Here is a 27,472-nt window from a genome sequence, read left to right as displayed (position 1 = left end):
GCCGGCGGCGGCGGTAACTTCAACGCCGGTGACCCCGCTTGCTTTGCGGCGGGATAAAGTGCCGCTCTCATCTCACTTTTCTTCGTTTCATTTCCATGTCAAAGTAGTAAATGCCCCTGCTGCTCTTTCCCTGCTCTCTCTCTCTCTCTCCGGCTCTTGTTTTTGCATTTGCATGATTTATGGCGTTTGCACGAGGGCTGGCGAACCCACAGATATGCATTTTTCACGTTCTATATAATGTTTGTTTATACATTTATTTATTTACTGCAGAACAATGCAGCAAACTGCGCAAGACTGGAATATTTTTTAAATTCCTGTTGCGCATATTAATTAAAAATGGCGGCTGCTAGCACCTAGATGGCGGAACTTACCTCTATAATCAAATTATGCAGCCAATCTTGGTCGGATAGCCCGGTTTGCCGCAACATTTTAATCTTTGTCTGCGTATTAGCTCGATCGGATGAGCTTTCTTTCGGATTATCTGCTCGGGCTGATCGTCATGTGCCAAGCTGGGGGATGGGATCATTAATTCAGACGCGACCGACCCACTTTTTAAAAGAGGGGGTGCTCTCTCTCTCTCTCTCCCACTGTGTGCCATTCCCCTGGTATTTATTTTCATTGCAAATCAGCATGCTCCACTTTAAGCCCTTCCTTTCCTCAGTGTGTTTTTCCTGCGAAATATCATGAAAGAGATAAGGCGTCCTCTCTGTCGAGTGATGTATTTATATTTTATACACACAGAGAGCAGATCGACACGTAGTGAACGTGCGGAGCTGCAAAATCCAGCGGAGAAAGGATGAGAAGTCAATACTGCGGTGATTCTCATTTCGAATTCACGAGATGTTGTCTCGCAGCAGAAAAGAAAAGAAAAGAAAGAAAGGATGCAGGCGGCTCCGGAACGAATATGTTGACTTTTTGCCTCCCTCCTGCCACTTTTAACGCTGCTATGAAATAAGTTAACAATTTTATTGTGTGTCTATCGCAAATTTTGCGCAGTCGATCGCGTCTGAGGTGAATGCTTCAGCAGCTGCGGCCACCTGAGCGGTTTTACCATCAGCATTGCGGATTTTTTGCTTTTAGATATTTATTTAAATAAAATAAAAAGCAAATATGGCCGCTGGATGATCATTTTGGCCGGAAATAATTGATTAGGAATCAAATTCCGCCCCAGGTGCCGATCTACCGCGATACAGTGAGAATCAACGTTGAATCCTCCGGGATTCTGCGAGGTTTCCACCTAGGATCCACCAGGATTACCGTAATTTCGATTTTATTACGTAAAAAAGGATTCTATAGTCGTAAATTCCACAAACACGAGTCATTAAAAGACAAAGATACAGTCTCTTGTAAGTTTGCAAGCGTGGCGGGGTTGGAAAATGGCGGAAAAGCGCACCACCCACTGCATTCTGACCTATATACATTTATGGAAATCCTCGCGCTGCTGCCGCGGGCAAGCACTGTCGGCGTTTTGAGTGCGTGCCAAAATGCATCCTTTTATTGTCGGATAAATTCCGCGCGCCGGCCCATTTAGCCAATGCAGTCGCGCCCGCGCCCTACTTGCTACTTGGACCTGCCCGGGCCAAATTGCATTTCGGCACGGATTTTTTGCACCATCTTCTCGCTGCATAATTTTTTATCGCTCCTCAAAATGTAAATTCGTGATGCCGCCAGCCTCGCCAGGATTTGCAAACGCAAACACAAACAGGGGCTCTGCTGGGTTCCCAGAACCTTTTTTACTAATAGTACTGGCACCAGGGTGGTGATTTTTTCTTGTTTTATCCCTGTTCGAGAGCTGAATGCCTCCCATTCCCTCCAGACACCGATTTCAGTTGGATTTCACGCGGAACTAATTGAATTTTGAGTCTAAGAGCCAATCCCGGTGGATCTATGGGGAATCCCTGTGGAATCAATGTGCATTTTTAATGGATAATTTGTACGGTAATTCGGAGCGAAAGATTGTTCGGAAATTCAGACACTTAGTCGCGGCGTAGGGAAAAATGTCATTGAACCCACCGGGATTCCACCAGGATTCCACCTAGATTGGAACTGGAGACACTTAAAACCGGTGAGTTCACCCTAGATTCTGTAAATTCAAGTTGGAGAATTGTATTTTATGAGAAGCTAGCTTTTTCTTAAGAAAGTTTAGATATCAAACGATGTGGAAACCTTTGGAAGCCTTTGGTGCAGTAAAACAGATTATTAAACATCTGCGGTTTTTGTCTAGACTGCAGAGGATTGTATTTCACAGACCACATTAGCACAGAAAGCAACCGAATGGGAGAGAAAAAAGTCGAGCACTCGGTACGCGAACGCTCCACTTTCAAGAAAAGCCTTGCGCACCTTTAAATCCTCTATTTAATTAAATTCCTGCGCAATTAAACCGGTTAACGAAGTGGAGGTAGATGAATCAGCAGCAGCAGAATCAACTGCATAATTCATTCGGGGGTGCACGTGCTGCAATAAAGTGCAGAGAGCGCGCTGCCATTATTGATTAAGCCGGCCCGGAAGATGGTCCTAGTGGAGCGAGCGACCACCGTGACCCCCATTCATAATAATGCATGTGTGTGTGTGTGAGTGTGTGTGTGTGCATTCGATTGGTGCATGCGCCATTGCAGGCTCACACTGCAGCCGACCGACCGACATTCGCAACCAAACTGCAAACTGGGGCTCCCGGGGCAGTCTTCTTCGCGCCTAATATTTCTCAACACTTTCTTGAGGGTTGGGGGGTTGCTTGCTGGGTGGAAAGAGCAGGCTTTTATCTCTCGCACACCCTCTTAATACTCTCTGCCGGGGCGATATTTCACCAACAAAAGAAGAAGAAACGCGCTGCTAGCTCTCGCATTAAAAAGAGAAACATCCTCCGTCTCGAGGTCTGCGCGTTATTATTGTGTGTGCCTGCCTGTGCTGTGCTGTGTGTGCGGTCTTTTTGCCTTTTCCGGCAGCCCTTTTAATTAGATGTGCCCGCGACGACGGCAAATGCACTCGGCGGCTTTCGCCGGACTTTGCGGTCCGTCCTTTGTAAAGCAAGCGCGCTAATGCAAAGATTTTAATTGGATTTGCAAGCCGCTTCGGCCTAATTAAACGCCCGCCCGACCGGCGGAAATCCCGGAAATTCGAGACAATGGGTTTACCGAGTGGGGAAAACGCGTTTTTTCCACAGATTCTTGGCAAACGGAGCGCTGCGAATTCGAAATTCAATTAGTTCCGCATGAAATTCAACTGAAATCGGTGGGAACGTAATTGTAAACCGTAAAACTGCTTGAAGACCGTCTTTTACGAAGTTTCTGAGCACGCCAATCGATTCCTGAGGGTCGATTTAGGTAAAATGGAAATTTTCCCGATCAAAAAGCGCACCGGGACGTGTGAACTTTTTTTCCCGCCAAAACAGTATGAACGTATTTGCGAGAACTGCGCATGCGTCAGAGCGGGTTTGAGCACTTGCAGAGAGACTACTTGTACAAATGACCTCTTTGTCAGATCCAGCCAGCCCTGACGCATGCGCAGTCCTCGCAAATGCGTTTTTAATGTTTTGGCGGGAAAAAAGTTCGCACGTCGCGCTGGACCTTTTTTAACGGAAAAAAATCCACTGTACCTAATTTGACCCTCAGGAATCGATTGGTGGACTCAGAAACCTCGTCAAAGACCGTCTTTGGCTGAAAAATTGCCTTTCAATCCATACAATTCCATTAAAAATAAACTCCCTAGTCCCTACTGGATGGGCAATCTATCAGACGAGTTCCATCCGTAATTTACGCGTTTGCCGAGCAACTTTCTCCCCGAATATGTATTTTCCGCTTCACCGAGCGATATTTTCACGCTCGGCTGGCTTCCGTTATTCGACGCAGAGATGCAAAGTACTCTGATATGTAATTAAATTGCAGACGGCTCAACTAATTTAACGCGTTTCCACGCAAATTCCCTTCTACTCTGGCGGGGGGTGGCTGCTAGCTCCGCACACTCCGCACCCTCGGGGCGCACGACAATAAATCTGGCAAGATCTTATCGCCTCAACAAAGCTATACGTGACAATTTTACTGACGATTTGGTGCGTTTTTTCTCAAATTGATGCCACGCCCCCTGAAAAGATGAGAGTCGTCGTAAAGCCGGGGAGTCGTAAACCCCCGAAAACCTCAAATTAACAAGAGCAGCCGGGCTAATTTCATCTCTTCGTGGTGGTGGCTGGCTAATCTGGCCGTCAGTCATGCACGCATGTAAACAGCAGAGGCCGAGAGCGAATGCTGGCCATTGTTTGCCCGAAATTAAACGCGATACACACACACACATGCACGCGCTATCTGCGATAAAAGGAGCCACTGCCCCGAGATACGATCAGCGGGCGCGCATAAACCAGAGAGAGAGATGCTGCAGCGAGCAGCTTTAGGGGTTTTCGCCGCTCTCTGTCTTTTTTGGCACTGCTTCGCCGAGCTTTGGCTGCTGCTCGGCATTTGTTAGCCGCCTGGGGATGTGAAAAATAGCGATTTTAGAGCGAAATGAACACGAAATGTTGCTTTTTCATACCGGCCGACGCTCTAAAGGGCGAAAATCGATGCCGGGCGAGCTGTAAAACATTCCGGAGTGTAAAAACGGGGTAAAACAGGATAGGGCACGCCCCCTTATTTAAAAAGATCGCGCGTAAGACGAAGAAATCGATATTTATCGATCTTTTAACTATTTTCCACACCCCCTCCGGTTATGGTGCGGCGCCAGCGGGCTGTTTAGTTTTGAATTCCGCACCCCCTACCCCCTCGCACCCCTGTATGTATAGTTTAATATAAAATATCGCGCTGGTAGCGGTCGTATACATTGTAAGCTGCTGCTGCTGCTTGTGTATAATGTATTTGATGCCGCGTTAATGTTTTATGTAGCGTCCATTCACGGCCGCGGACCGATACACGAGTCGTAAAATAAATAGCAGCCCCCGGAATAAAATTTTATTCGGCGCACGCTTAACGACACACGCCGCGTGTCTCCGTCAAGTAGTGTGTGTTCGTTTCGTTTCGTTCGCCTCCTTGTTTCTATAATTGGGATAAACACAAAATGAGCGTTAAGAGGATTATACGCAATCGAGGGATTAAGGCCGAGTGCTCGAGCAGACGACGGGATTAAATGCACTCGCATGGAGAAAGCGATTATTTGCGTTTTTTGTCTGTGACCGTGGTTTTCGAATCGATTAGGTTCCCATTTTAACACTTCATTTTGAATTCTTAAACAGAAACTGACGCGCAAATATGGCGGGAAAATTACAAACCAGCTGATTTGCCTGGTAATTGGCGGATCGACCGTTAGAGGCTAATGGAAATGTAACAAAATTCGCGGGAATGGAATTATTAGGTTGCCACACCCCTTTTCGACGCTTCTGATTGGCCGCTAGACTGTCTCGTGATTGGCCACCATTATTTCACCGCCATATTGAATTCTAACTGGCGAGAACCAACATACAGATCGCAACCCGGGCTTCGGTGGGAACTTTGGCTGCGCAGAAGGTTTTAATTTGGTTCACGCATGCGCAGTGATGGGTTTCAGTCTCTTTGTGAGATGAAGAAGCGATCTGAACGTACTGCGCATGCTTAAGATGCGCACAAGTTTACTGCGCAGCTTCCAAATGGGCGTATTTTCAAACAACTATAAATTTCGACGCCATATTGGCTTCTAACCGGCAAGAACCAAAACAGATCGCAACCCGAGCGCCGGTGCTGACACGTGATTCATCTCGGATTCAGTTTTATTTCTGGCTTTTCCGCCTCGTGTTTTTTACGGACGTGAAATTAGCAGTAAAAATGGTAATTGCGTTGGAATAATGCAGACAGTCATTCCTCTCTTTTTCGGGTGTGCGGCGGCAAAAAGGGCAAACTGGAACAAAAGCGCGGCGGCGGCTTTTTGCCACCCTGGACCTTTCCGCCCGACTAGGTCTGAATAGGAAAACAATCCGGCGGTAATTAGCCGGGTTCAAAGCTTAATCTGCAGGCTCGAGCCGAGATTATGATTTAACAAGTGGAGCAGCAGCAGCAGCAGTCTCTTTCTCGAGAGTTTGTTAGCGCGGCTCTTGTTCCAGCTCTTTTAATTGCCCTCGCAGGGCGTGTCAGGCCGTGCCAGCGCCATTCATTATTGCCGATCGCCGCCGCCGCCGCATTGTTGTTGTGAATAATTCATGGATACAAACGGATCCGACTCTCAACTTTCCACTCACGATCGCCTCTTGAAAGGCTGCTTTTCCCTGTAATTGACTGAAATTCGTTATTTGCGGTATTTTTTGTGCGAATTAAGATAAGCAAAATGCGGCTGCTCGCATGCATAATCCTGCTGCCTCCCCGCGATTGCAATCTGCAAAGTAACACGGCGCATGGGATTATTACCGCATTACACACGAGATTTAACTGCGAATTATGAAATCCCTTCAGCTCCGGAATAGCGGAAAAGCCAAGCAAAAAGTTACTTGGCCTCACTCCGGGCCACAAAAAGTTTACGGCCGCGTACTAAACTTAATTTCCGCGAGACAAGTAAGAAATTGGGCTGGGTGAGCGGAAAACTCTGTTTACTTCACCACAGTTTTGAAGAAAAATGCTTTAAAACTCAAAATTTCCGTCAACATTGACTTTGAAATTTATTAAATTTAATTTAATTCAATTTGGGGACTATAAAGTAGTTGAATATACACGTATATCTATTGGATATATCTTTAGAATGTCTGATGGATATATTTTTAATGCTCGAAGGACTATTTTTGGATGTCCACCAGATATCCTTTGGATATCCTCAAGATATCCGTTGGATATATTTAAGATATCCGTTTGATATATTTAAGATATCCGTGGGATGTTCTAAAGGTATCCGTTGGATATCCTAAAGATATCCGTTGAATTTCCTCAAGATATCCTTTGGATTTCATCCAGATATTCGTTGGATATCTCCTGTATATCCTATTTAATGCCCGGCATCGGGTTTTTAATTATATCAGAAGATATCCACGTTCAAATACATCCTAAAAAACCCTAAAATTTGCAATCCTGACGCTTTTTAACATTCGAGACGCTATCAGTCGCCATCTTGCTTCATTAACCGAGAAAAAAATACCAAATAAAGTCCATCATATATCCAGCAGACAATATTTATTATACGGTGCAGCGCAGGTCATGCAGGTTTTGCATCTCTCGGCGAAACGAGATAGTCAATAATGTTAAGTGTGGCGGAAAATTATCGGGGCTCGTCTCGTGTGTGTGTGAGTGTGTGTGCGTGCGGCAGATTGGGAGGAAAAATTGGCTCGGCTGCTGCTTTATATCGGCGGAGGGCGGGTGGGTGGCGGGCGGCGTCTGCTGATAGCGCGCGGCCATTGATTTTCCGCAGGCAGCGGCGACAGGAACGCACTGGCCCATTAGCGGCATGCAAATTGGGCCAGAGGCGCGCTTCAATTAAAAATCGATAGCCGCATCTCGAGCCAAAAGCGCGCCAACCCAACAACTTGTACTATTATTTTCACGCACGCAGCGTTGCATTGCGCCTCGACAGCTTCACGAAAAGAAAACGTAAACAGCAATTTCCTCTCGACGTGAGAGCGTGTCGAGAGAAAAATTGAGACTCACTCGTGAATAATTCATCGATCGGCCAGCCGGAAATGGAAACGCTCCTCCGGGAATTGCAAATCGGAAAATATTGCTCGGGTTAAAAGGTGTTGAATTTTTCCCATTCTGGAGAAAAATGTTTATTTAACGTGCTGAAAACCAAATCGCGGTAGAAATATGGCACCAAGCATTTAAAAAAAATTACAGCTGTTTGAATCTACGTTTATTTTGAAGCTGCGCTGTAATTTTCTGCGCATCTTAGGCATGCGCAGTATGTTTAGATCGCTTCTTTATCTCACAGGGAGGCTGCAACGAATCACTGCGCATGCGTGAACCAAATTAAAACCTTCTGCGCAGTCGAAATTCCCATTGGGGTCCATATTGCGATCTGTGTTGGTTTCCCGCCGGTCAGAATTCAAGATGGCGTTGAAATAATGGAGGCCAATCAGGAGACGGTCCAGCGGCCAATCAGAAGCTTTGAAAAAGGGGCGTGCCGACCTAATAATTTCATTCCCGCGCATTTTGTTAAGCCTGATGTGCCATCTAACGGTCGATTCGCCAATTACTAGGCTAATCAGCTGTTAATGAATAAATAACAACAAAAATACTTAACTTTCCCCAGTGAAATTTTCCCGCCAGTTTGACCTGAATGCAAAAATCCGATGGGGAAACTCGTCACAGCGGGAAGGATTAAAAAAGGCGGGAAAACATTTCCGGCATGCAAATAAAGCACAGATTTAGCTGCTTAAAAACAAGTGCGGCGATAAAATTTGCATGCGGAATGACCGTGTCTGAAGGCGAAAACATCCTTTCGGGCTCGCAAGCCTCGATTATTGTTTCGGGCAAATTTGGCCGGAGCTCATTTCGGGGAATTCGCTGCTTCCTGCCGGTCGCTTTGTCGAGATGCGCGCCGCGCGCGCCGAGCAGCGGGGCGCAGGTCTGGAAACATTGTTACAAAATTGCCAGGCTCTTTGAGCATTTTATATGATGATATGCACGGCATTTGAATAGTGTCTATCTCGGCTGGCTGTTTCTATCAAAGAAGCTCTTTGAAAGCAAGCGCCGAGCCGAGCAGCCGCTTCATTTGCTCCGCGATATGGAATTTTGCTCCTCCGCCGCCCCTCGCCGCCGCCGCCAGTGTAAAATTTTTATTGCAGCCTTCCGCTGCCGATGTGTGGCATAAAATTATTTTTATTGCCACGTTTCAATACGCGTACAACATTATTCTCGAATGTCGCAGAGAGAGAGAGAGAGAGAGAGAATAATAAAATTCTGTGCCATGCAAATTAGGAGATGCGCGTGTGCAAAACGCTGCATCAAATATTCAAAAGAGCACGCCTTCTCTAGCCTCTAGCCTCAAGCCGGGCAAATTGCTCGATATCCGTCAACAAGTTTACGAGATTACCTGCCTCCGTTGTCCTGAGCACTCTAAAAACACCCTCAACGCTTTGGAAATGTGTTTAAAAATTAATAAATGCACACTCGAACCCCTTCCCACTCCTGGAGTTTGGGTTGAAACGCCTCTGGCGGCATGAAGATACAATTTGAGAGGAAATGGAATCAGAATTTCCTCAGTTTTCTCATCGTAAAGCAAGAAATTTAACAATCTTGATTTTTCCCGCCAAAAATCTTTACAATAATTTCAAGGTTTTTTACGGTTTTTAAAGGTTTTCGAACTTTAAATCCGGGTCTAAGCCATTTAATTAACCGATTTTGACATGGTCAATTATCAAATTGATCAAAAGGCAGCCATTTTTACTTAAAAATTGATGATTTTACCTAAATTCGCGGAATTCGCGGTAATTCTATGCTCTGAGGGTTTTATTCATCCGCTAGAGGCGCCACCTGTGCAACTGCAGCTGTTTAAATTAAGTTAAACACAGAAATAACGGTTTTTCTGCATTTCCCCAATCCACTAGAGGCGCTGTTGTCGCAGTTATAGCGTCCAAGGGGCGCCAACTTATCAAAAATAATTTTTAACAGCTCCTGTTTTGAGTTTTGAAGCAGAAAATTAAATAATCAGAGGATCATCTGCACAAACACTTGTCAAATTTCACAAAAATCTGCGAGACAGCGGGTTAGAGAGGGAAAAGGGAAAAAGCTGTCATGTTCCCTATCAATTTGCGTCTGCTTTGTTGTTTTATTATTTTTTCGGGGGCCAATGATTGGCGCGCCGCCATGCAGCATCTCGTGAGCGAACGTGTCAAAGCTGACGATATAATCACACTGCTGCACGCGTACACAAACGAGCTGTTAAAAAACACGCGCGCTATTTTCGGCCGCCTAATTTTGACTCGCTGCCGCCGATGAAATAAAATAATAATGCGCCGCCGGATTCCTGCGCTTTGTCCGCCCGCGAGATGACGTCACTGTTTATTTATCTTGTCTCCGCCGCCGCCGCCGCCGCAGCAGGAAAAAGATGCAGAGAATTGGGCTAAATTATTTATCGCGGGGCCGCATTGCCCGTCAAAATGATAAAGCAGCGCGCTTTACGGCCGGCCGTAAATCAGTTTGCCAGGCGAAAAATTGAGATTGATTTTAATCCAGCTCGCCTCTAATTAATGCCGCCGCCACCGCGATTTATCCACTCTCGAACGAGCCTATAAAAGCAGACCGATTCGTTTTATTTTATGCCCGACCTCCAACCGAAAAGACATAAACTGCATTTGATGATTGAGCTGCTCTTTGAATGTCAGATGGATGTCAATTTATTACTTTAATGAACGGATGGAATTCTCTGACTAGTATTTTTTTTAATTTCTATGATTTTTAAATTACTAAATTTTACTTTGGAATTTTAAATCAGGACCAAAAATACCACCGAGGGCCAGGTTGCGATCTGTGTCGGTTCCCACCGGTCAGAATTCAAGATGGCGTCGAAATAATGAAGGCTTTCAAGCTGCTTAAATTAACTTTTTTTTATTGTTGTTTGATTTTACGCCCATTTTGAAGCTGCGCAGTAAACCTGTGTGCGTGTCAAGCATGCGCAGTATGTTCAGATCGCTTCTAAATTCCACAGAGAGGCTGAAACTCATTACTGCGCATGCGTGAACAAAATTAAAACCTTCTGTGCAGCCGAAATTCCCACCAGGGGCCCGGGCTGCGATCTGCGTTGATTTCCCGCCGGTCAGAATCCAATATGGCGTCGAAATAATGGAGGACAATCAGGAGAAAGTGCAGCGGCCAATCAGAAGCGTCGAAAAAGGGGCGTGGCAACCTAATAATTTCATTCCCGCGTATTTTGTTACATTTCCAACAGCCTGATGTGCCATCTAACGGTCGATTCGCCAATTTCCGGGCTAACCAAATGTTGATAAAAACAAAAACAATCAAATTTCCCGCCGTACTCTTCCAGACGCCATGTCTGCGCTTCCCCCGAATCCGACCCCCTGGTGATAAATACACAAAAAAATTACGATTTGCTTTTCAAGCTTCAAAAATTTGTGACTCTTGACGTAAGCGTGCATGAATGAACGTAAAGCTAAAAGCAACAGCAGAATTAAATCAATAAAAAAGTACCGTCGTGCGGCACACTAATTGCATTTTTATAGCGCGTTTCGCGAGTTACACCAAGAGTAAGTTTAACGCTCACTTTCTTCCCTTCTTATTTTCTGTTTCTGCCGCAGAAAAAAAATAGAAACGTCTTGTCTTATTTTTTTTTATTTTTGTAATTTTTGGCGTGCGCGTCGTAAATTTTATTATTCCTCGTACCAATTCTCGATCCGCAGCAGCCCGGCCGTAAAAGCCCGGAGGCAATTTATGCAGTTCGTGCAGCTCAAAGCGGATAGAAGGAACTCAATTACCGTAACACACGCTGTTTTTAATTCGAGCGCATTAGCGCGTGTGTTGGTTGCCGACCGGCCATTCTCGCCAATTTAATTTACTCTCCCGCTCGCTCGCATCATCCACTTTACAGTCGCTCCGATTAAATTTACGGCCGGCCGTCGGCAAGATGTTCAGGAGGTGTTAAACTTTTATTAAAATCGCTGCTCCATTCCATATACTGCAGACACAATGCAGCAACCCTTGCATTTTGAACGGAATTATTATGCACAAACTTCGATACAACTCTAATTAATTCGTAGACGGCGTGCAGGCTCAAACTTTGGCCGTGTTAATTTCTTCCTTTCTTTCTTTCCCGCAGTAACTTTGTCGGAGCAGAGAAAGGGAATTCTAATTAGATTAACCAAATATTTGGCCGTGACGTAGAAGAAAGGGCTTTCTTTTTCGTCTGCGCGCACAGTTGGGAGCAATTCCGCCCGCTCAGGGCACTTAATTTACCTAAAAACTTCCCCCGCGTGCACTGCAGATCCAATGCAGCAAAAGGCAGGACGCAGAGAAGAGCCAGTTGCTCACCGACACGCGTCGAGTGCAAGCGAATCTTCACTCTCTCATCGCGGCTATTTCTGAACCAACTCGGAAATACAGAAACTCGCGCAATGAGCAGAGGGCATCGACCAGGCGCACCAGCTCTTTAATTGTCCGCAAAGAGAAACATCAAATTTTGGGAATTTTAAACCAGGTTTTCTGCCTAAAAAATGTCTAATTTTCCACTGAAACACATTTTTGTACATTCCAATCGATTCCTCATGGTCGAAATAGGTAGGGTTCATATTTTTTCCGGTCGAAAAACGTATTGTGACCAGTGAACAGCGGAATAAAGCAAAAAACACGTTGTTTTGGCGCGCAAAACGTTTGAATCTTTTGTTCGCCACTGCACATGCGTCGCCCCACCCCTCTGACGTCACAGCCATGCTTCGTAGCTGAGAGAGCTGTGACGTCACAGGGAGACACATGCGCAGTAGCGACCAAAAAAGATTCAAACGGTTTGCGCGCCAAAGCAACGTGCGTTTTACTTTATTCCGCTGTTTACACGTCACAAACCGTTTTTCTACCTGAAAAATAATTAATCTCACCTCATTCGACCTTCAGGAATCGATTGGAACAGCCAAAAAATGTGTTCCAGTAGGTCTTGTGATCAAAAACTCCTTTTTCAAAAAACTTTTTTTTTAATTTCCAAGTTTATGGAGCGTATGCGTATGTCAGAGGGCTGTTTTTGAAGGTGAAACCCAAGACGCGGAGTGTATTGCAGGCAAAAAGCAGCGCGGTTGCCGCCGGGGGATGAGCTGCCGGGCGTATTAATTTACATATTTCGCATTGTTTAGCATTCATGGAGAGAAAGCGAGTGTGTGTAGTGTAGAGTGCAGCCACTGGCGATATTTACGAGCAAAAAGCTTCAGCTCGTTCATTTATAATTTACAAAGAAAAAAGCAGCAGCCAACCAACACACACACACACACAAACACACGCGGGAGAGAGAGAGAGAAGCGTCGGGGGAATTATCGCCGGTGCTAATGCCGCACGTTGGCGCCGTCGCCGCGCGCGCGCGCGCCTTTGATTTACCGGCTCGAGAAATAAACAGCCGAGCGACATGAATTTTTAATCGCCGCGGCGTCATTTGCATAAGCCAATCTGCTGCAGTGCCGGCCCTCGTGTCCGACAGACACCGTTTTTAATTTATCCTCGCAGCCAGACACACGAGACGCTGTTTGCTTGTTTGTCGTCGTCGGCGGCGTCTAGCATTTTGTTTGCCTAGTTTTTCGCTAATTTAATTTGGACGCCACCAACCTGGCAGAGTGGTCGTTTCTAAATTAAAATTTTATTATTTAAAGCTCTCTAAGCGGCATTTGCATTCTGCTCCGGATGTAATTTCAGTGTTTTAAATTATTTTGCACGGTCGAGTGTCAGACACAGGTGGGAATTAAATCAACGGGCATTTAAAACGGTCTCTCACTTGACGGTTTTTAATTTATAAAAAAATTCTGCCATCCATTTGGGCCACCAGAGGTCAGAATTCAATATGGCGTAGAAATAATGGAAGCTTTCAAGGTGGTTTTTATAGTTATTTGAACATACACCCATTTTGAAGCTGCGCAGTAAACTTGTGCGCATCTTAAGCATGCGCAGTATGTTCAGATCGCTTCTTCAACTCACAGGGAGGCTGAAACTCATCACTGCGCATGCGTGAACCAATTTAAAACCTTCTGCGCATTCGAAATTCCCACCAGGGGTCCGGATTGCGATCTGTATTGGTTCCCGCCGGTCAGAAGTCAAAATGGCGTCGAAATAATGGCGGCCAATCAGGAGCGAGTCCAGCGGCCAATCAGAAGCGTCGTGCCAACCTAATAATTTCATTCCCGCGCATTTTGTTGCATTTCCATCAGCCTCTAACGGTCAATTCGCCATTTATCGGGCTGGTTTGTAACTTTCCCGCCGATTAGGCGATGATTCCATCCGGTATTAGGCCTAAAATAAGAATAAAAATCACATCTCCATCTTCAATCAAATAAAAGAGGCAAGAGATGAATTCCAAGAAGTTGTCTTTTCGCACTCCATCGAACAAGTCAATAAAAATCTGCTCCGGCAGCCCAATATTTCCCTCGGCGTCTCTTTAAACGTCGAGGGCAGCCTGTGAAACAGGCGCGTTTCACACTTGAGTGGCTCACTGCTCGAGTTCTCAGAGAAAGAAACTTTCTTGTCGCTTTTGGAGCAAGAAAGAAAGAAAGAGAGAAAGAATTCGGACAACCCTTTCGCGGAGCGTCGTTAGGAAATGTCGATACGATGCAAATGCTCGCTCGAGTGGCTCCACTCACTCACTCACTCACCTTTCGCCGCGGCTGGCTGACCAGACGCTGATTTTATTCGACGGACGGATAGATGGACCGAAGAAATATCGATTTGCTGCCACCGATACACACACTCTTCTTCCTTCCGCCTCCTCCTTCGCTAGCTCCCTCGGATCAATCTATCAAACACACTCGCGCCGCGCATTTTTTATCAATAAATTCAAAGCACCATCCGCCGCCGCGTGTGTAACTCTCTCTCTCTCTCTCGACAAAGAAAATCCACTGCGCTGCTGACAACAGTTCAATCAAAACCGCCGCCCCGATATTATTGCACTCGCACGCGGGCGGGCGGGCGGGCGCCGCTTTTTCTCCAGTTGCACTCCCGCGATCGAGACGAAAAGACTCCGCCGCCACTCGACACTCTGAAATTTCTAGATATCTGGGTTAAAGGGCATGAAAATATCGGGATCAACTTGGATTCTTGGATTTTTTGATAAATTTATATCGATTTTATGCGTTGGAATAATTTTTTAAAGGATTCAGTCATTTTTATTAATGAACCCAGCTGAAAACCACATTTTTATTTGTTCCAATCGATTCCTGAGGGTCGAAATAGGTGGGGTACAAATTTTTTCCGGTCGAAAATCGTTTTGTGACGTGTAAATAGCGAATTCAAGCAAAACGCACGTTGCTTTGGCGCGCAAAATGCTTGAATCTTGTTTTGCGGCACCCCTCTGACGTCACAGCCATTTGCAGCTGACTAAGCTGTGACGTCAGAGGGGGACACATGCGCAGTAGCGATTCAAAGATTCAAACGTTTTGCGCGCCAAAGCAACGTGCCTTTGGCTTTGAGCAGCTTTCCGCACGTCACAAAACGTTTTTCGACCGGAAAAAATATATTTCCCACCTATTTCGACCCTCAGGAATCGATTTAAACACACGGAAATTGATTTCAGTGGGTTTTAAAATATTATTTCATCGTTTACACGTCAAAATAATTGTTTTAAAAGACAATAAAGATTTTTGAGACAGTATAAACATTTTTCCTAATTAATTCCCGAGTCTTCTCATGCTCCATTCGTTTATGACGTCATATTCGCTGGCAAACTCTCTTTAGATTCGACTTTTGGCATCGAAATCAGGATTTTCGGCGTGTTTTGTAGTTATCAAAAGGCTGTAAATCAATCGAGATAGTATTTATTTATAAATATGATTCACGGAGGGAATTTATTAATGCGCGCTCGCTCGCCCTCTCTCTCTCTCTCTCTCTCTTTATTCAGCAGCAGCAAAAACGCTGCCAAATTTCCGATTATTGTTATTCCACGCTCGATAAATAAAAGCAAGCTGGCTGCTTTTGCGCGCGCGATTTACATTTCTCCTTGATTCGGGCGCCGCACATTTGCATATTTGCACAATAAAACGCGTCAGCAGCATCAATCCGGATATAAAAAAAAATATTTAAGCGCGGGAGCCAGCCAGCCAATTTCCAGCATGGAAATAAACAGAGGAGAAAAGCGGGGGCAGCAGCAGCGGCGGCACAATTTATGTGATTTCGCAATCGCCGGCCGAAAAAGGCGCGTGGGTGGGCGTGTGTGTGTGTGGGGATGCGCGCACACAAATAATCCATACTCGAGTCGTGAGAGAACGCCGAGCTGCTTCTTTTCATTATGCACTGTGTACTTATATGAAAAGACGATGACTTGCACAAATGCTGTTTATTTAAATGGCAGCTAGAGAGAGAAGCGGCGAGGGAGACGCGCCCCGGGGACGTGAAACACAGTCAAAATGCAAATTGCTCCGCCGAATCTCGCGCCACAAGCCTCCACGCTTGAATTCTTAACGTGAAAAGTTTTGCGCGAATTTCTCCTCATTAATTTATATTGTTCTCCAACAAGCGTTTCACTACGGACTGCTTGATTTAATTTTCTTTGAATGACTTTCGCTTTAGTTAGAAATGCCTGCAGAAATATTTCTGAGCAGAAAAACTGTTAGAAATAGGGTTTTAAATCTACGCAGACTTCCAGTAGGACAGCGGGGGCCCATATGTCTTATTTTCATGTTTTTTACGCTTTTGGCGATAAATTCTGCCTAATTATAATCTAAATATTAGGTTATAATCTAAAGAACACCCATTTAACACTTCAGTTCGTTAGAAGAGCCTAAAGATGAGCAGTTTTCGCTATTCTGGTGTTAAAATCGAACAATGAGTGAATGATTTTCATGTTTTGAGTTAAATTTTTAGATAAATTGAAAGCGATAACCACTCTGAACTTTTCTTAGCCTTTGGATTTAATTTCAAAGGCTTTTCAGATTTTTTAAAAATTGTTAAATGCTTGGAAAATGAAAAAAATCTAAAATTCTTGTACAGATTTGTCTCGTTTACTTGGAAAAGATTTAAAATCATTTAAATATTGAGCGAAAAGTTTCAAATTTATGGCAAATCTAAAATAAAAACTATGCAGCCCTCCAGTCTTAGCACGGGGACCCATATGTTGTTTTTAATATTTTTGCCGTTTTTTCTACGTAAAATTTTATCCCGTCTTTCTTAAAATGTTGAAACTGTCTTAGGAACTAATAAAATTACAAAATGTGCCAAATCTCTTCACTCCCATTGACTTTAAACCACCAATTCAGCAATTTGAAGACTTCAGGGCTACAAGAAGTCGTTTATTTTATCTAAAAATGAATTTCTAAATCATATGAAAGCCGTTTATTTTATAACACGAGAGAAATCATTCTTAAACTCTTAACTTTGTGGGATTTTCCCGCGGAAACACACGTGCCCTCCTTTTCCACCGACCAGAATTGACGAGGCAATTTTTCACCGCCCCTGGGTTGTCTCTTTCGACTGCAGTCGGCTGGATTGGGGGGTCGTGAGAAAGCGAAACAGCAGTGGCACGTATGCCCGCAGCCATAAATCCAGTGGCGTCTAATGAAATATCCAAACAAAATTAGGCCCGTGCCGTCAATCAGGGCCGGAGAATAATGAGAAAGCGCGCAGGGTTAACCCTCTGGCTTTGGCAAATGGCGGGCGAGGCGCACAATGGGCCTCGGGCCACGCGGCTTGCTTCAGTCTCAAAGCTTAACAACTTTGAAGAGAGTTGCCGAGACACGCCGCTTTGTGTAACCTTTCAACTCCCGTTGCCGTTGCCGCCGAGAAAACGCGCGCGATCGACTCGCGGAATTGCGAAATACCAGCGCCTCAGGCAACTTTTCCTTCTGCACAGAGAGAGAGAGTGTTATGGGAAATGGAGTTATGCCGCATTATACACACACACACACTTTGTGCGCGAGGAAAAAGAAAGAGAATACGCTATAGGGAGAAAAGAAAGTTTTCGCTCACAGAGAACTGCATTAAAAGACGCCCTTTCCACCCTCTCAAAGCTGTTTTCGCTCAATTTCTCTGGAAAATTCTAATGTCTCTGTTTAAATCAATATTTCTCAAGATGGGTTGAAATTCGTCAATCCCGGTGGAATCCTGATGGAATCCCGATGGAATCCGGGTGGATTCAATGTTTATTTCTCCCCAAGCCGCACCTGGGGCAAGAAAAACGACTAAACCCCTTTCTAAAGGCAAGTTCTCCTCCATCATCAAATTTTCCGTCGAGTACACGATGAAGATTTTCGTCAACAAGCAATCTTTCCACAGTGATCGATTTAAGGAGCGGAGAATGGCTGGGCGTACAAAAGCTAACGGCTCGAGCAGCGCGATAAAATGCAAGGGAAGCATAAAAAATAAACATTCATAAAAAGCAACGGGGTATGTATTCACAATCGCGGCAGCAGACAAATGCGCGTTGGCGTCTTGTTTACATCTCTCTCTCGTCTAACTCACTTTGAAATCAGCAAGAAAGGCTCAATCTCGGCCGATCAAAGCGAATGGAGCTGTCAGGAGGGCGAGAATCAAATCGAAATCAGGCGCGGCGCATACAAATTACTGTTAATTAACGCTCGGGCGAGGCCAAATTGCTTTAGAATTCTCGACAAGCCCTTCTCCCTGATGAAGTGATGAGATACGAGGCTGACTCGCTCTCTCGCTCGTTCGCACGCAGCAAAAAGCGAGAGAGCGAGCGAGAGAGAGAAAGAGAGAATGAGAGACGCCGGCTGTGAATGACTTATTATGCAACGAGAGCGGGGGCTTTGTGTGTGTATACATTTGACACTTAGCCCGAGCAATCTTTCATTTCCACAAGGGTAATTAACAGAGTCCTACAATCCTTTTGTTTCTTTCTTGGAGAATTATTTAAAACCGATATTACAGCTCTTAACTCCGTTCCCTACGCTCCACTCAAAATGGCCGAATTAACGATCATTATATCTCTTTGTTGCAGGCGATCCTTTTCTATGCGCCAAGATGGTTGTGGAAAAGCTGGGAAGGCGGCAAGATACATGCGTTGATGATGGACCTCGACGTGGGGATATGCTCCGAGGTGGAGAAGAAACAGAAGAAGAAGTTGTTACTTGACTACCTTTGGGATAATCTCAAGAATCACAACTGGTGGGCATATAGGTACTACCTATGCGAACTACTAGCCTTGCTCAACGTTGTAGGTGAGTCTCACAACACCCTGAATACCCTGAATATCCCCAAATTCACATTTAGTTCAAGATTTTGAAAGTTCTTAAGTGTTTGGAACGAGTTTTTGGCGGGAAAAGATTTTACTTGATGGATGAAAACTATAATCGGTTCAAAAAATCACTGTATTATACAGTTAGCTATGTTTGGAGTTCAGGGAAGCCAGAAAAATGATTGAAATTACAAAAATATGAGCGATTTTTACTTTTAAAAAAATGGCGGGAAAATTAAAAATGGAGAAAAATGTGTCTTGGGACCTGTCCAAACGTACCTGAATGTAAATTGTGTCCTTTTTCGATTAATCTTCAATAAAAAAAATCTGAAAAAGGGGCGTGGCAGGTAAGAACCTAACGAAAATACAATAAAATCTGCTATTTTGACTTTTTTAAATTTAAGAATGAAGATAATTATGCGATTTTAAGACCAATACGTTTAATAATCCTCTTCTAAACCTTATTATGGGTAAATTAACTGTTTTGAAAGCAAATTCAGTGTTTAAACTGTCGGTTAAAGCACGCTCCCTTCAAATGAATGGGGCATTTTTAGTGTTTAGTTCTTCATCAAACAATTAATTCTCAAGCTCCTTGCTATAATCGCGTTGCACGTTCGTGTAATCGTCGCGTTCACCTGCTGTTTTCCGCTCGAATGGCGTCGTTTTGTATGGGTGCACTCATTCGGTGTGTGCCTTCGCGCAAAGAGAGTAACTCACACACGTGTGGAATTAGCCGCGTTGAAAGGAGCACGCTCGATTACACGCCACGCGCGGCACTCTCTCTCATTCATTCATTCATTAAATCGGGGGACAGCCGCGTTGCGCGGCGCACTGTTTACACACACACACACGGAGGCGACGGCGAATTTATATCTGCGGCCACTTGAGGTTGAAAGCAAGAGTAGTCTGCTCCGCGCGATTATGACCACGCTAATTGGCAAAAATGCCGCCGCGTTTTGTTGCGCAGGTTCAACCTTTTCTCGCTCTCTGCGCCTGAGAGAGGGAGACAGAATAAATTGGCTGTGCAAAAGCGTTTCCACCACTTAAACTTTCCTTCTCTTGTATAATTTTTATGGCCCGCTTGCAAATGACGGAGCGAAATTGCGGCTCAACGAGACGCAATTTTATTAATGTGCTTTTATCTTCACGACTGCGTCAGCTAATTTTTATTTCAGAAGGAAAACATTTATTAGCGTTTCATTTTTTGGTGATTTTAGTTTGAAAGTTACTCTAAGCTATGGATTTATTGACTTTGAGGCCTTTTTGAAATTGTGGTAGCACCAGATTTTTTAAAAACTAAAAAATTAAATGCCTAGTTAAGAATAATTTTAGAAAATCTTATAAATTACTTCAAAATAAATATATTTTTAATTTTAAATCAGTAAATAAATTAATACAATAATTAAATAAACGCCAGAAAATGTTAAGGAGCAAATAAAAAATTATCTCTTTTAAAAGTGATTGACTTTTGCTCTCGACAATTAATCTAGATCGGTCAGAGAACACAAAAATGAGAGGGCAGAAATATAATTAATAGTTTTTGGGGCTGCGAGTGATTTGATTAATAGCGGTGAGTGATCCGCGATACCGCAATTAATAACGCGCTTTGATGCGCACGCGACACGTGATGGAGTCATCGAGCCAAAATAAATCCGAGGGTGAAAAATGAGGCGTCACTTTCACACACGCGCGCGCCTGGCCTGCGGTCGAAACTTTACCAAAGCCGAAACTTCGTAATTTGTCACTATACAAAGGTGTTTTTCGAAGCTTTTCAATGTAAATAAAATTTTAAATTATTTAAAAACTCTTTTATTCATTAGGGAAGGGCAAGACGAGTCAAACGGTGTGCAGTTTTTGCATTTCTGATCATTGGAATCCGAGATTTGGCGTTTAGAAAATATGAAATACGTGATGCGCAAATATGGCGTCTGATAGAGAATGGCGGGAATGTTTAAAACGCGTAAAATGATATTGTTTTTGTTATTTCTTTTAACTGACAGCTGATTAGCCCGGTAATTGGCGAATCGACCGTTAGATGGCCCATCAGGCTAATGACAATGTAACAAAATACGCGGGAATGAAATTATTTGGTCGGCACGCCTCTTTTTCAACGCTTCTGGTTGGCCGCTGGACTGTCTCCTGATTGTGCGCCATTTTTTCGACGCCATAATGATTTCTGACCGGCGGGAACCAATCACAGATCGCAACCCGGGCCCCTGGTGGGAATTTCGACTGCGCAGAAGGTTTTAATTTGGTTCACGCATGCGCAATGTTGCGTTTTGGCCTCCTTGTAAGTTGAAAAACCAATCTAAACATACTGCGCAAGCTTAAAATGCGCACAAGTCTACTGCGCAGCTTCAAAATGGGCCTAATTTCAAACGACTTTAAAAAAGTTCCTTGAAAGCTTTATTTCCACGGTTTTTCAGATTTTTATAAAATTGTTTTAGTCTTACAAGCCACGAAAACCGCCCAAAATTTGCTTTCGACCTTCACGAGAAAAATCCCTAGACCTAAAACTGATTCGTAACCTATTTCCGGTGTTTGTTCGCAGGTCAAATGTTCCTAATGAACAAATTCTTCGACGGTGCTTTCCTGACGTTCGGTTTTGATGTGATCGCCTTCTTGGACCGCGACCAAGAGGACAGAATCGACCCGATGATATTCATCTTCCCGCGAATGACCAAGTGTACATTTCACAAGTTCGGCACGTCGGGCGAGGTGGAGCGCCACGACGCGGTCTGCATCCTGCCACTCAACGTGGTCAACGAAAAGATCTACGTCTTCCTTTGGTTCTGGTTCCTCATCCTCGGGGGCCTGACAGCGTTAGTCGTCTTGTACCGCTGCATCGTGATCGTCAGCCCGCGCATGCGCGTGTACCTCCTGCGCCTCAGGTTTCGCCTCATCAGGGGCGAAGTGCTGGACATTTTGGTGCGAAAGTCCAAGTTGGGGGACTGGTTTCTGATCTCAATGCTTGGCGAGAACGTAGACTCGCTCATCTTCCGAGATGTAATGCACGACCTGGCCGCCAAGCTGAGCGCGGCCAACTCCGGCGTCGGCCTAGGAGGCAGTCTCAGGGGTGATGCTGGACAGTCTGGACATCTGATGCATCACCATGGATCAACCATAGGGAGAGATCCGCTTGATGTATGACTTGGTGAGTACCGTTTTCTCATTTATTTACCCAAAATATGACGGAGCAGTTTTTTAAATCTAAAAACGATCGAATTATAAGATTAAAATGGCCGCTGAATTAAGGAAATTGTTGGAAAATATGTATTTTTAAACTTAAATGCGGCAATTTGGGCTTGAAAATGGATTTCTCGAATCTTTTGAAGTAAGAAAAAGAACAGATCATGCCTGAAAAACGGATATACTAAAATGGCGGGAAAATGAAGCGTCGTTTGATTTAAGCTCTATACTACCGTCAAATAAAACGATTATGACCGGATTTTTATGCTTTCTGAAGGAATAATACGAGAATTGCCTCGTTGAAATATAATTAACCCGTAAAATCTTATTTTTCCTGAATTCTCGTTATTAAAAAGCGATCGAAATGCTATGTAATTCTTTTCTAACTGGACCATAACGCACCGGTCTCCTCCTTTTCAAGCTGAAAGTATGTAAAAAATCAACTTACAGGTTCTTGGATCGAAAATACGTCTGTTTGCTTCGTATTTTACATTCAGTCGCGATCAGAAGATTAAAATGGCCGCTAACTTAAGGAAAAATATGTATTTTCCGTGATATAACAGCTGAAATGAGGCAATTTGAACTCTAAAATAGATTTCTTGAATTATTTTACATAAAAAAGTACAGATCAAGCAAGAAAAGACGGATATTTTTACCGGAACAAAAATGGCGGGAAAATTGAGCGTCGTTTGAAGGAATGGAAATTCGCCGCTCCTTGCAACCGTAAAATGAAACGATTATGATCTGATTTTTATGCTTTGTGAAGGCAAAATACGAGGATTGCCTCGATGAAATCTAGTAGACCCGTAAAACCTTATTTTTCCTGAATTCTTGTCATGTAATTGACCTTTTACTCACTTTTACTGTTCCGCAATCGCTATCATTTATGTTAAGTACATTCGTAAATACATTTCAAACCTTTTCACGTTGAAGGTCTTCATTTTTAGCTTCGGATTGCGGTGTACGAAAATGGCGGGAAAATGAGCGTCATTTGATTAAATGAAAATTCACAGCTCTCGGAACGTATTTAGGACGTAATTTTGATTCTATCAGATGGAAAATGTCCTGAGGATTACATTTCTAAAGTCAGACTGACCTTTAAAGGTTTCTAAACCTGGAAAATATGATTTATTTTAGCCTTTTTACCGTTAATTCGTGAATGAGGTTTAATTTTACACATTTTATGGCTAAAAAAATGAAGAAAACCAGTTTGAAAATAAATCTATCTTTTTAAACCAGAAATAAATTGATGTAAGTCATTCCTAAAGGCGTTTAAAGGCATATCTTACAGAAAAAAAATCCCGGGCAATAGAAATTTATCCCAAATCCGAGCTAAATTCAAAACTTGCCTGCGCATGCAGAGAAAACAAAAAGCGTATGAAATTTATCGTCATATATATGCGAGTAAAATATTGCAAAGAGGCGAGATGCAGAAATAAGAGCAGGCTAAGCGTGTGCTCAAATTTCCATAAAAGCTTATCCCGCGGCAACCGCAGCGCGTGCTCTAGCTTTTTGCCGCCGCCGCGGAAGATTTCGGGCGAATAAATCCGAGTGTCACGGCGCCAAAAGCTCGCGAATTTGGCACTGCTCTCTGGCTGCGCGTGTGTTTTTAAAATTTATCTTTCGTCGCGCGAGGATTTACGACTTTCGAAATGAAACTGCACCGACGCGCCCGCTAATTTTCGCTCCCTCGCAGCGAAAATCATATTTAAGAATTAAATCCACCCCGCACCCGCACCCCGCCCGCTCGCCCTTGTTCCGCCAAGTATCAGCTATGGAATTTAGCGAGCGAGAAGGCATAATGATGCGGATGTTTGTAGTTTTACACGCGGAGCGCGTGTTTCGCCTCATTTGCATACGCCTGCAGCGCGCCGATACAACCCCCGGAGCCGCGCCAACACACTCACCCTGCTGCCGCGGGGACGTGAAAAACGTTAGCCCGCAATTAAACTTGATACTCCTGCGACTCCCTTCCGAGTGGAATTTAATTTAAATTTAGACATGAACGTGAGGTGCTTCTATTAGTTCATTTAAATTTAAGAAAACGCTTGGGTTTAGGACTTATTTTGTTCCACTCGAAGACGAATTTCTCTCGAGGGGCTTTAAAATTTCGTGAAAATGGTTATTTATAAATTAGATCGTTGTTAGTTCCTTAAATTCTGGGTAAATCGGTTAACTTACACGATTTTAGGTTAAAATAGTCGTTCACAGAGATGAAAATGAAGATTTAATTAATTTTGGTGTTTTTAAATATTTTTTCGAAGACATATATGGCATTCTGCAACAGTTATTTCGTGCAATTGTGTCTCTCCAGCCTCTCCGAGAGCTTAAAAAGATTAAGTGGTATTAGTTTTTAACAGGTTTTACCTGAAAATAAATCAACTCAAGGCTGAAATGATTTATAGGCTTAAATAAATGCAATTAAAAGTCTTATATTTTCTCTTCTATGCGCACAAAGATCCAAAATGGCGTCCGGTAGCGTTCAGCCTATTTTCAAATTAATCTTGCTCTGCTCCATTACATTCTTGTTGAAAAACCATTTCATTTGACGTGCGAAAATCCAAAATCCGTCCAGCCAAACGCATTCCGGAGAAATCCAGACTTCCAGTCACTCAAGGGGGGCTAATTGTGGCACCCATCAAAAACGCAAGGGAGATAATTCAGCTCTTTAGCATTCCACCGGTGTGATAAATGTGACATCAGAGGGGTGACGCTTGCGCAGTAGCGACCAAAAGATTCAAACGTTTTGCGCGCCAAAGCAACGTGCGTTTCGCTTCTCGTCCTTCAAAAAACACTTTTTGATCAGGAAAAATATCTACCCCACCTATTTCGACCCTCAGGAATCGATTTAAATGTTCAAAAATGAGGTTTCAATTTTATTTCTCTTGAAATTCCCACCCTAATAGTAGGAAAATAAAATCTGCTCACCTTCTGCGCGGTAAATAATAATCTAGGCCATTTTTCACACCCCCTTGCAAGTCTGTGGAGGTGCAGAAGAAGTGCGGAGAAGGGAAGGAAAGTAATTGCGCGTGGCGAAAGATGAAATATGTATCGGGCGCGCGCGAGTGAGAGGGCGGAGGAAATATATATAAGTGGCAAGCTGCTGGTTCGGGTTCGCACCTCGTCCGTTCGCCATAAACGAACCAACAGCTGCGCGCATCTCGTACACACACGCATATTATTATTATTATTATGCGCGCGTCAGACCCTCGTTGCGCGCCGATATTTGCCGTTTTGATTAATTCTATGCAGCATTCCACTCTCGCTCGCTCGCTCGCATCCTCCTAATGGCGAGTTTGCATTATGTAAATAGACGCCATCAACGCGCATACACCAATGAATTAGTCAACAACGCACCCTCTGACAATCTGCCACGCAGTCACGCAATGGAAATTATCTGCCGACACGCGAATATTCTCCTTTGTCACCGCTATGCGAGCGCCGAAGACGCCCCGAAATTAATATGCTAATCTGCCGCCGGGGCGAAATATTGTATTGAACAGCAGCCAGAAATTAGCTTCTCAAAGGAGCACGGCAAACACGCGCTCAAGCAGCTGCCTATTAATTTAGACATGAAATATTGACACTGAGAAGAGGACCACCATGCAGCTCCAGAATTTTCGCTGGTAAAAATTAAATTATAGAAAAACCTGGTCTTTTTTGTTCAATATCTCGTGATATTTTGATAAGACACTCTTATCTCAATATTATAATTAAATTTTAAATTTTGTTTGGCCAACAAAATGAATGTTTTTGTTGTCATTTCTTTACTAACAGCTGATTAGCCCAGTAATTGGCGAGTCGACCGTTAAATAGCATGGAAATGTAACAAAATACGCGGGAATGAAATTATTAGTTCGGCACGCCTCTTTTTCGGCGCTTCTGATTGGCCACTGGACTGTCTCCTGATTTGCCTCCATTATTTCGACGCCATCTTGAATTCTGACCGGCGGGAAATCAGCACAGATCGCAACCCAGTCTTCTGGTGGGAATTTCGACTGCGCAGAAGATTTTAATTTGTTTCACGCATGCGCAGTGATACGTTTTGGTCTCCCTGTGAGTTGAAGAACCAATCTAAACACACTGCGCATGCTTAAGATGCGCACAATTTTACTGCGCAGCTTCAAAATGGGCGCATATTAAGAGTTAGTAATTTAAGCACTTTGAAAGCCTCCATAATTTCGACGCCATATTGACTTGACGCCATTTTTTATTATTATAACATTTGAAATCCTCAAAAAATTTATTTTTTTCCTGAAAATGGGACGAAGGGCTGCAATTCTTTTATCTAAACAGACAAATTGGTCTAGGGAGCGCGATATCAACTTTAAAATTAGCGTGTCTTGGTCTTTGAAGCGGCGTGAGTGCGAAAATCGGGCCAGTAGAGGCGGCACTCTGTGTGTGTGTGCCAGCGGCAGCAGCCAGTTATCGACCTTTTTCTGTTGTTTTGACGTCACTGAACTCGTGTGTTGGCCACTTTTCAAATAAAGCGGCAATTAAACGGCGAAGCACTTAATGGTGACAATTTAATTTGCATATTCGCCCCCCTACAGCGTCCCAAACAAAGATCACAAACTCCGGCGCGGAGTTAAGGAACAGTCAGTTGGCTTTTGGCGGGAAATACTTATCAGATTTAATTAAAATCGATCTGTGTTTGAAATTTCCCGCGTGAGAATCGTTCTTCGCTTGTTTTGTTAATAGAAAAGTATGTAATTTTTTTCCCGTTAGTTAATTTTACTTTGAAAAGGGGGCGTAACTCGTGAGGAATTAATAAAATAACAGTCTAAGAGGGCGTGGCAGAGGCATAGAGCGTGCGGGAGTTAAGGAAAAATCGGAATTTTGGCGGGAAATCTTTACCAGGCTAAATTAAAATCGATTTTAGGCAATGTTTGGAATTTTTAGACTTGGAATCGCGTTCTTCACTTGTTTTTAAATGATTTTTGTGTGTAATTTCCCGTCAGTTTGCATTCACTTTGAAAAGGGGCGTAACTTACGGAGGATTTCATTCCTGTTAAAGCCTAAGAGGGCGTGGTAGGGGCGTAGAGCACGCGGCAGTTAAGGAAGAGTAGGAATTTTGGCGGGAAATGTCAATATTCGTTTTAGGCAATGAAATTCTTAGACTTAAATTGTTTTTACATGAAAATCGGCGTTAGTTATAGTTAACCGTCAGTTTCATCTTTGAAAAGGTGGTGCAACCCTCGGGAAAGTTTTACCTCGATAAAAATCAAAAGGGGCGTGGCAGGAGACTAAGAATTTGAATTTAAAAGCTTGTAGAGAATAAACCGTTAGTGTTTATGAGTTAATTTGGTTAAATTCGACTAAACATGTTCATTTAATGATCGATAACGCGTTTTGCTCATCGCGAGATGAATCTGAATCGTGATTAATCGGCGTAATTACATCGAATTTATTTACTATCATAATTTCTGCTCGGCGGGGCGCTTCGCCCGCTGCACAAACCGCATTAAACAGCGCAGAGAGATTTAATGCCTCTCGCGCGTGCAAATTCAATCCCGGCTCTCTCTCTCTCGTG

At 43.8% G+C, this 27,472-nt stretch overlaps 1 protein-coding gene across 7 annotated transcripts in view; it reads left to right on the top strand.

Moving 5' to 3' along the window:
* Nucleotides 1–27,472, top strand: part of shakB (shaking B) — a 139,086-nt gene that overhangs the window by 91,740 nt on the left and 19,874 nt on the right. For all 7 annotated transcript variants that reach the window (XM_065476868.1, XM_065476865.1, XM_065476869.1 and 4 more), the window contains 2 exons: nt 18,514–18,733; nt 21,302–21,904. In XM_065476868.1, the coding sequence (XP_065332940.1) occupies nt 18,514–18,733; nt 21,302–21,900 (819 nt within the window). In that variant the 3' untranslated portion in view covers nt 21,901–21,904. The remainder of the gene's footprint in view (nt 1–18,513; nt 18,734–21,301; nt 21,905–27,472) is intronic.

This window comes from Cloeon dipterum, chromosome 1 (assembly GCF_949628265.1).
Source record: "Cloeon dipterum chromosome 1, ieCloDipt1.1, whole genome shotgun sequence".
NCBI classification, from domain to species: domain Eukaryota; kingdom Metazoa; phylum Arthropoda; class Insecta; order Ephemeroptera; family Baetidae; genus Cloeon; species Cloeon dipterum.
Note: the sequence above shows the minus strand (reverse complement) of the source record. Positions and strands in the feature narration are given on the sequence as shown.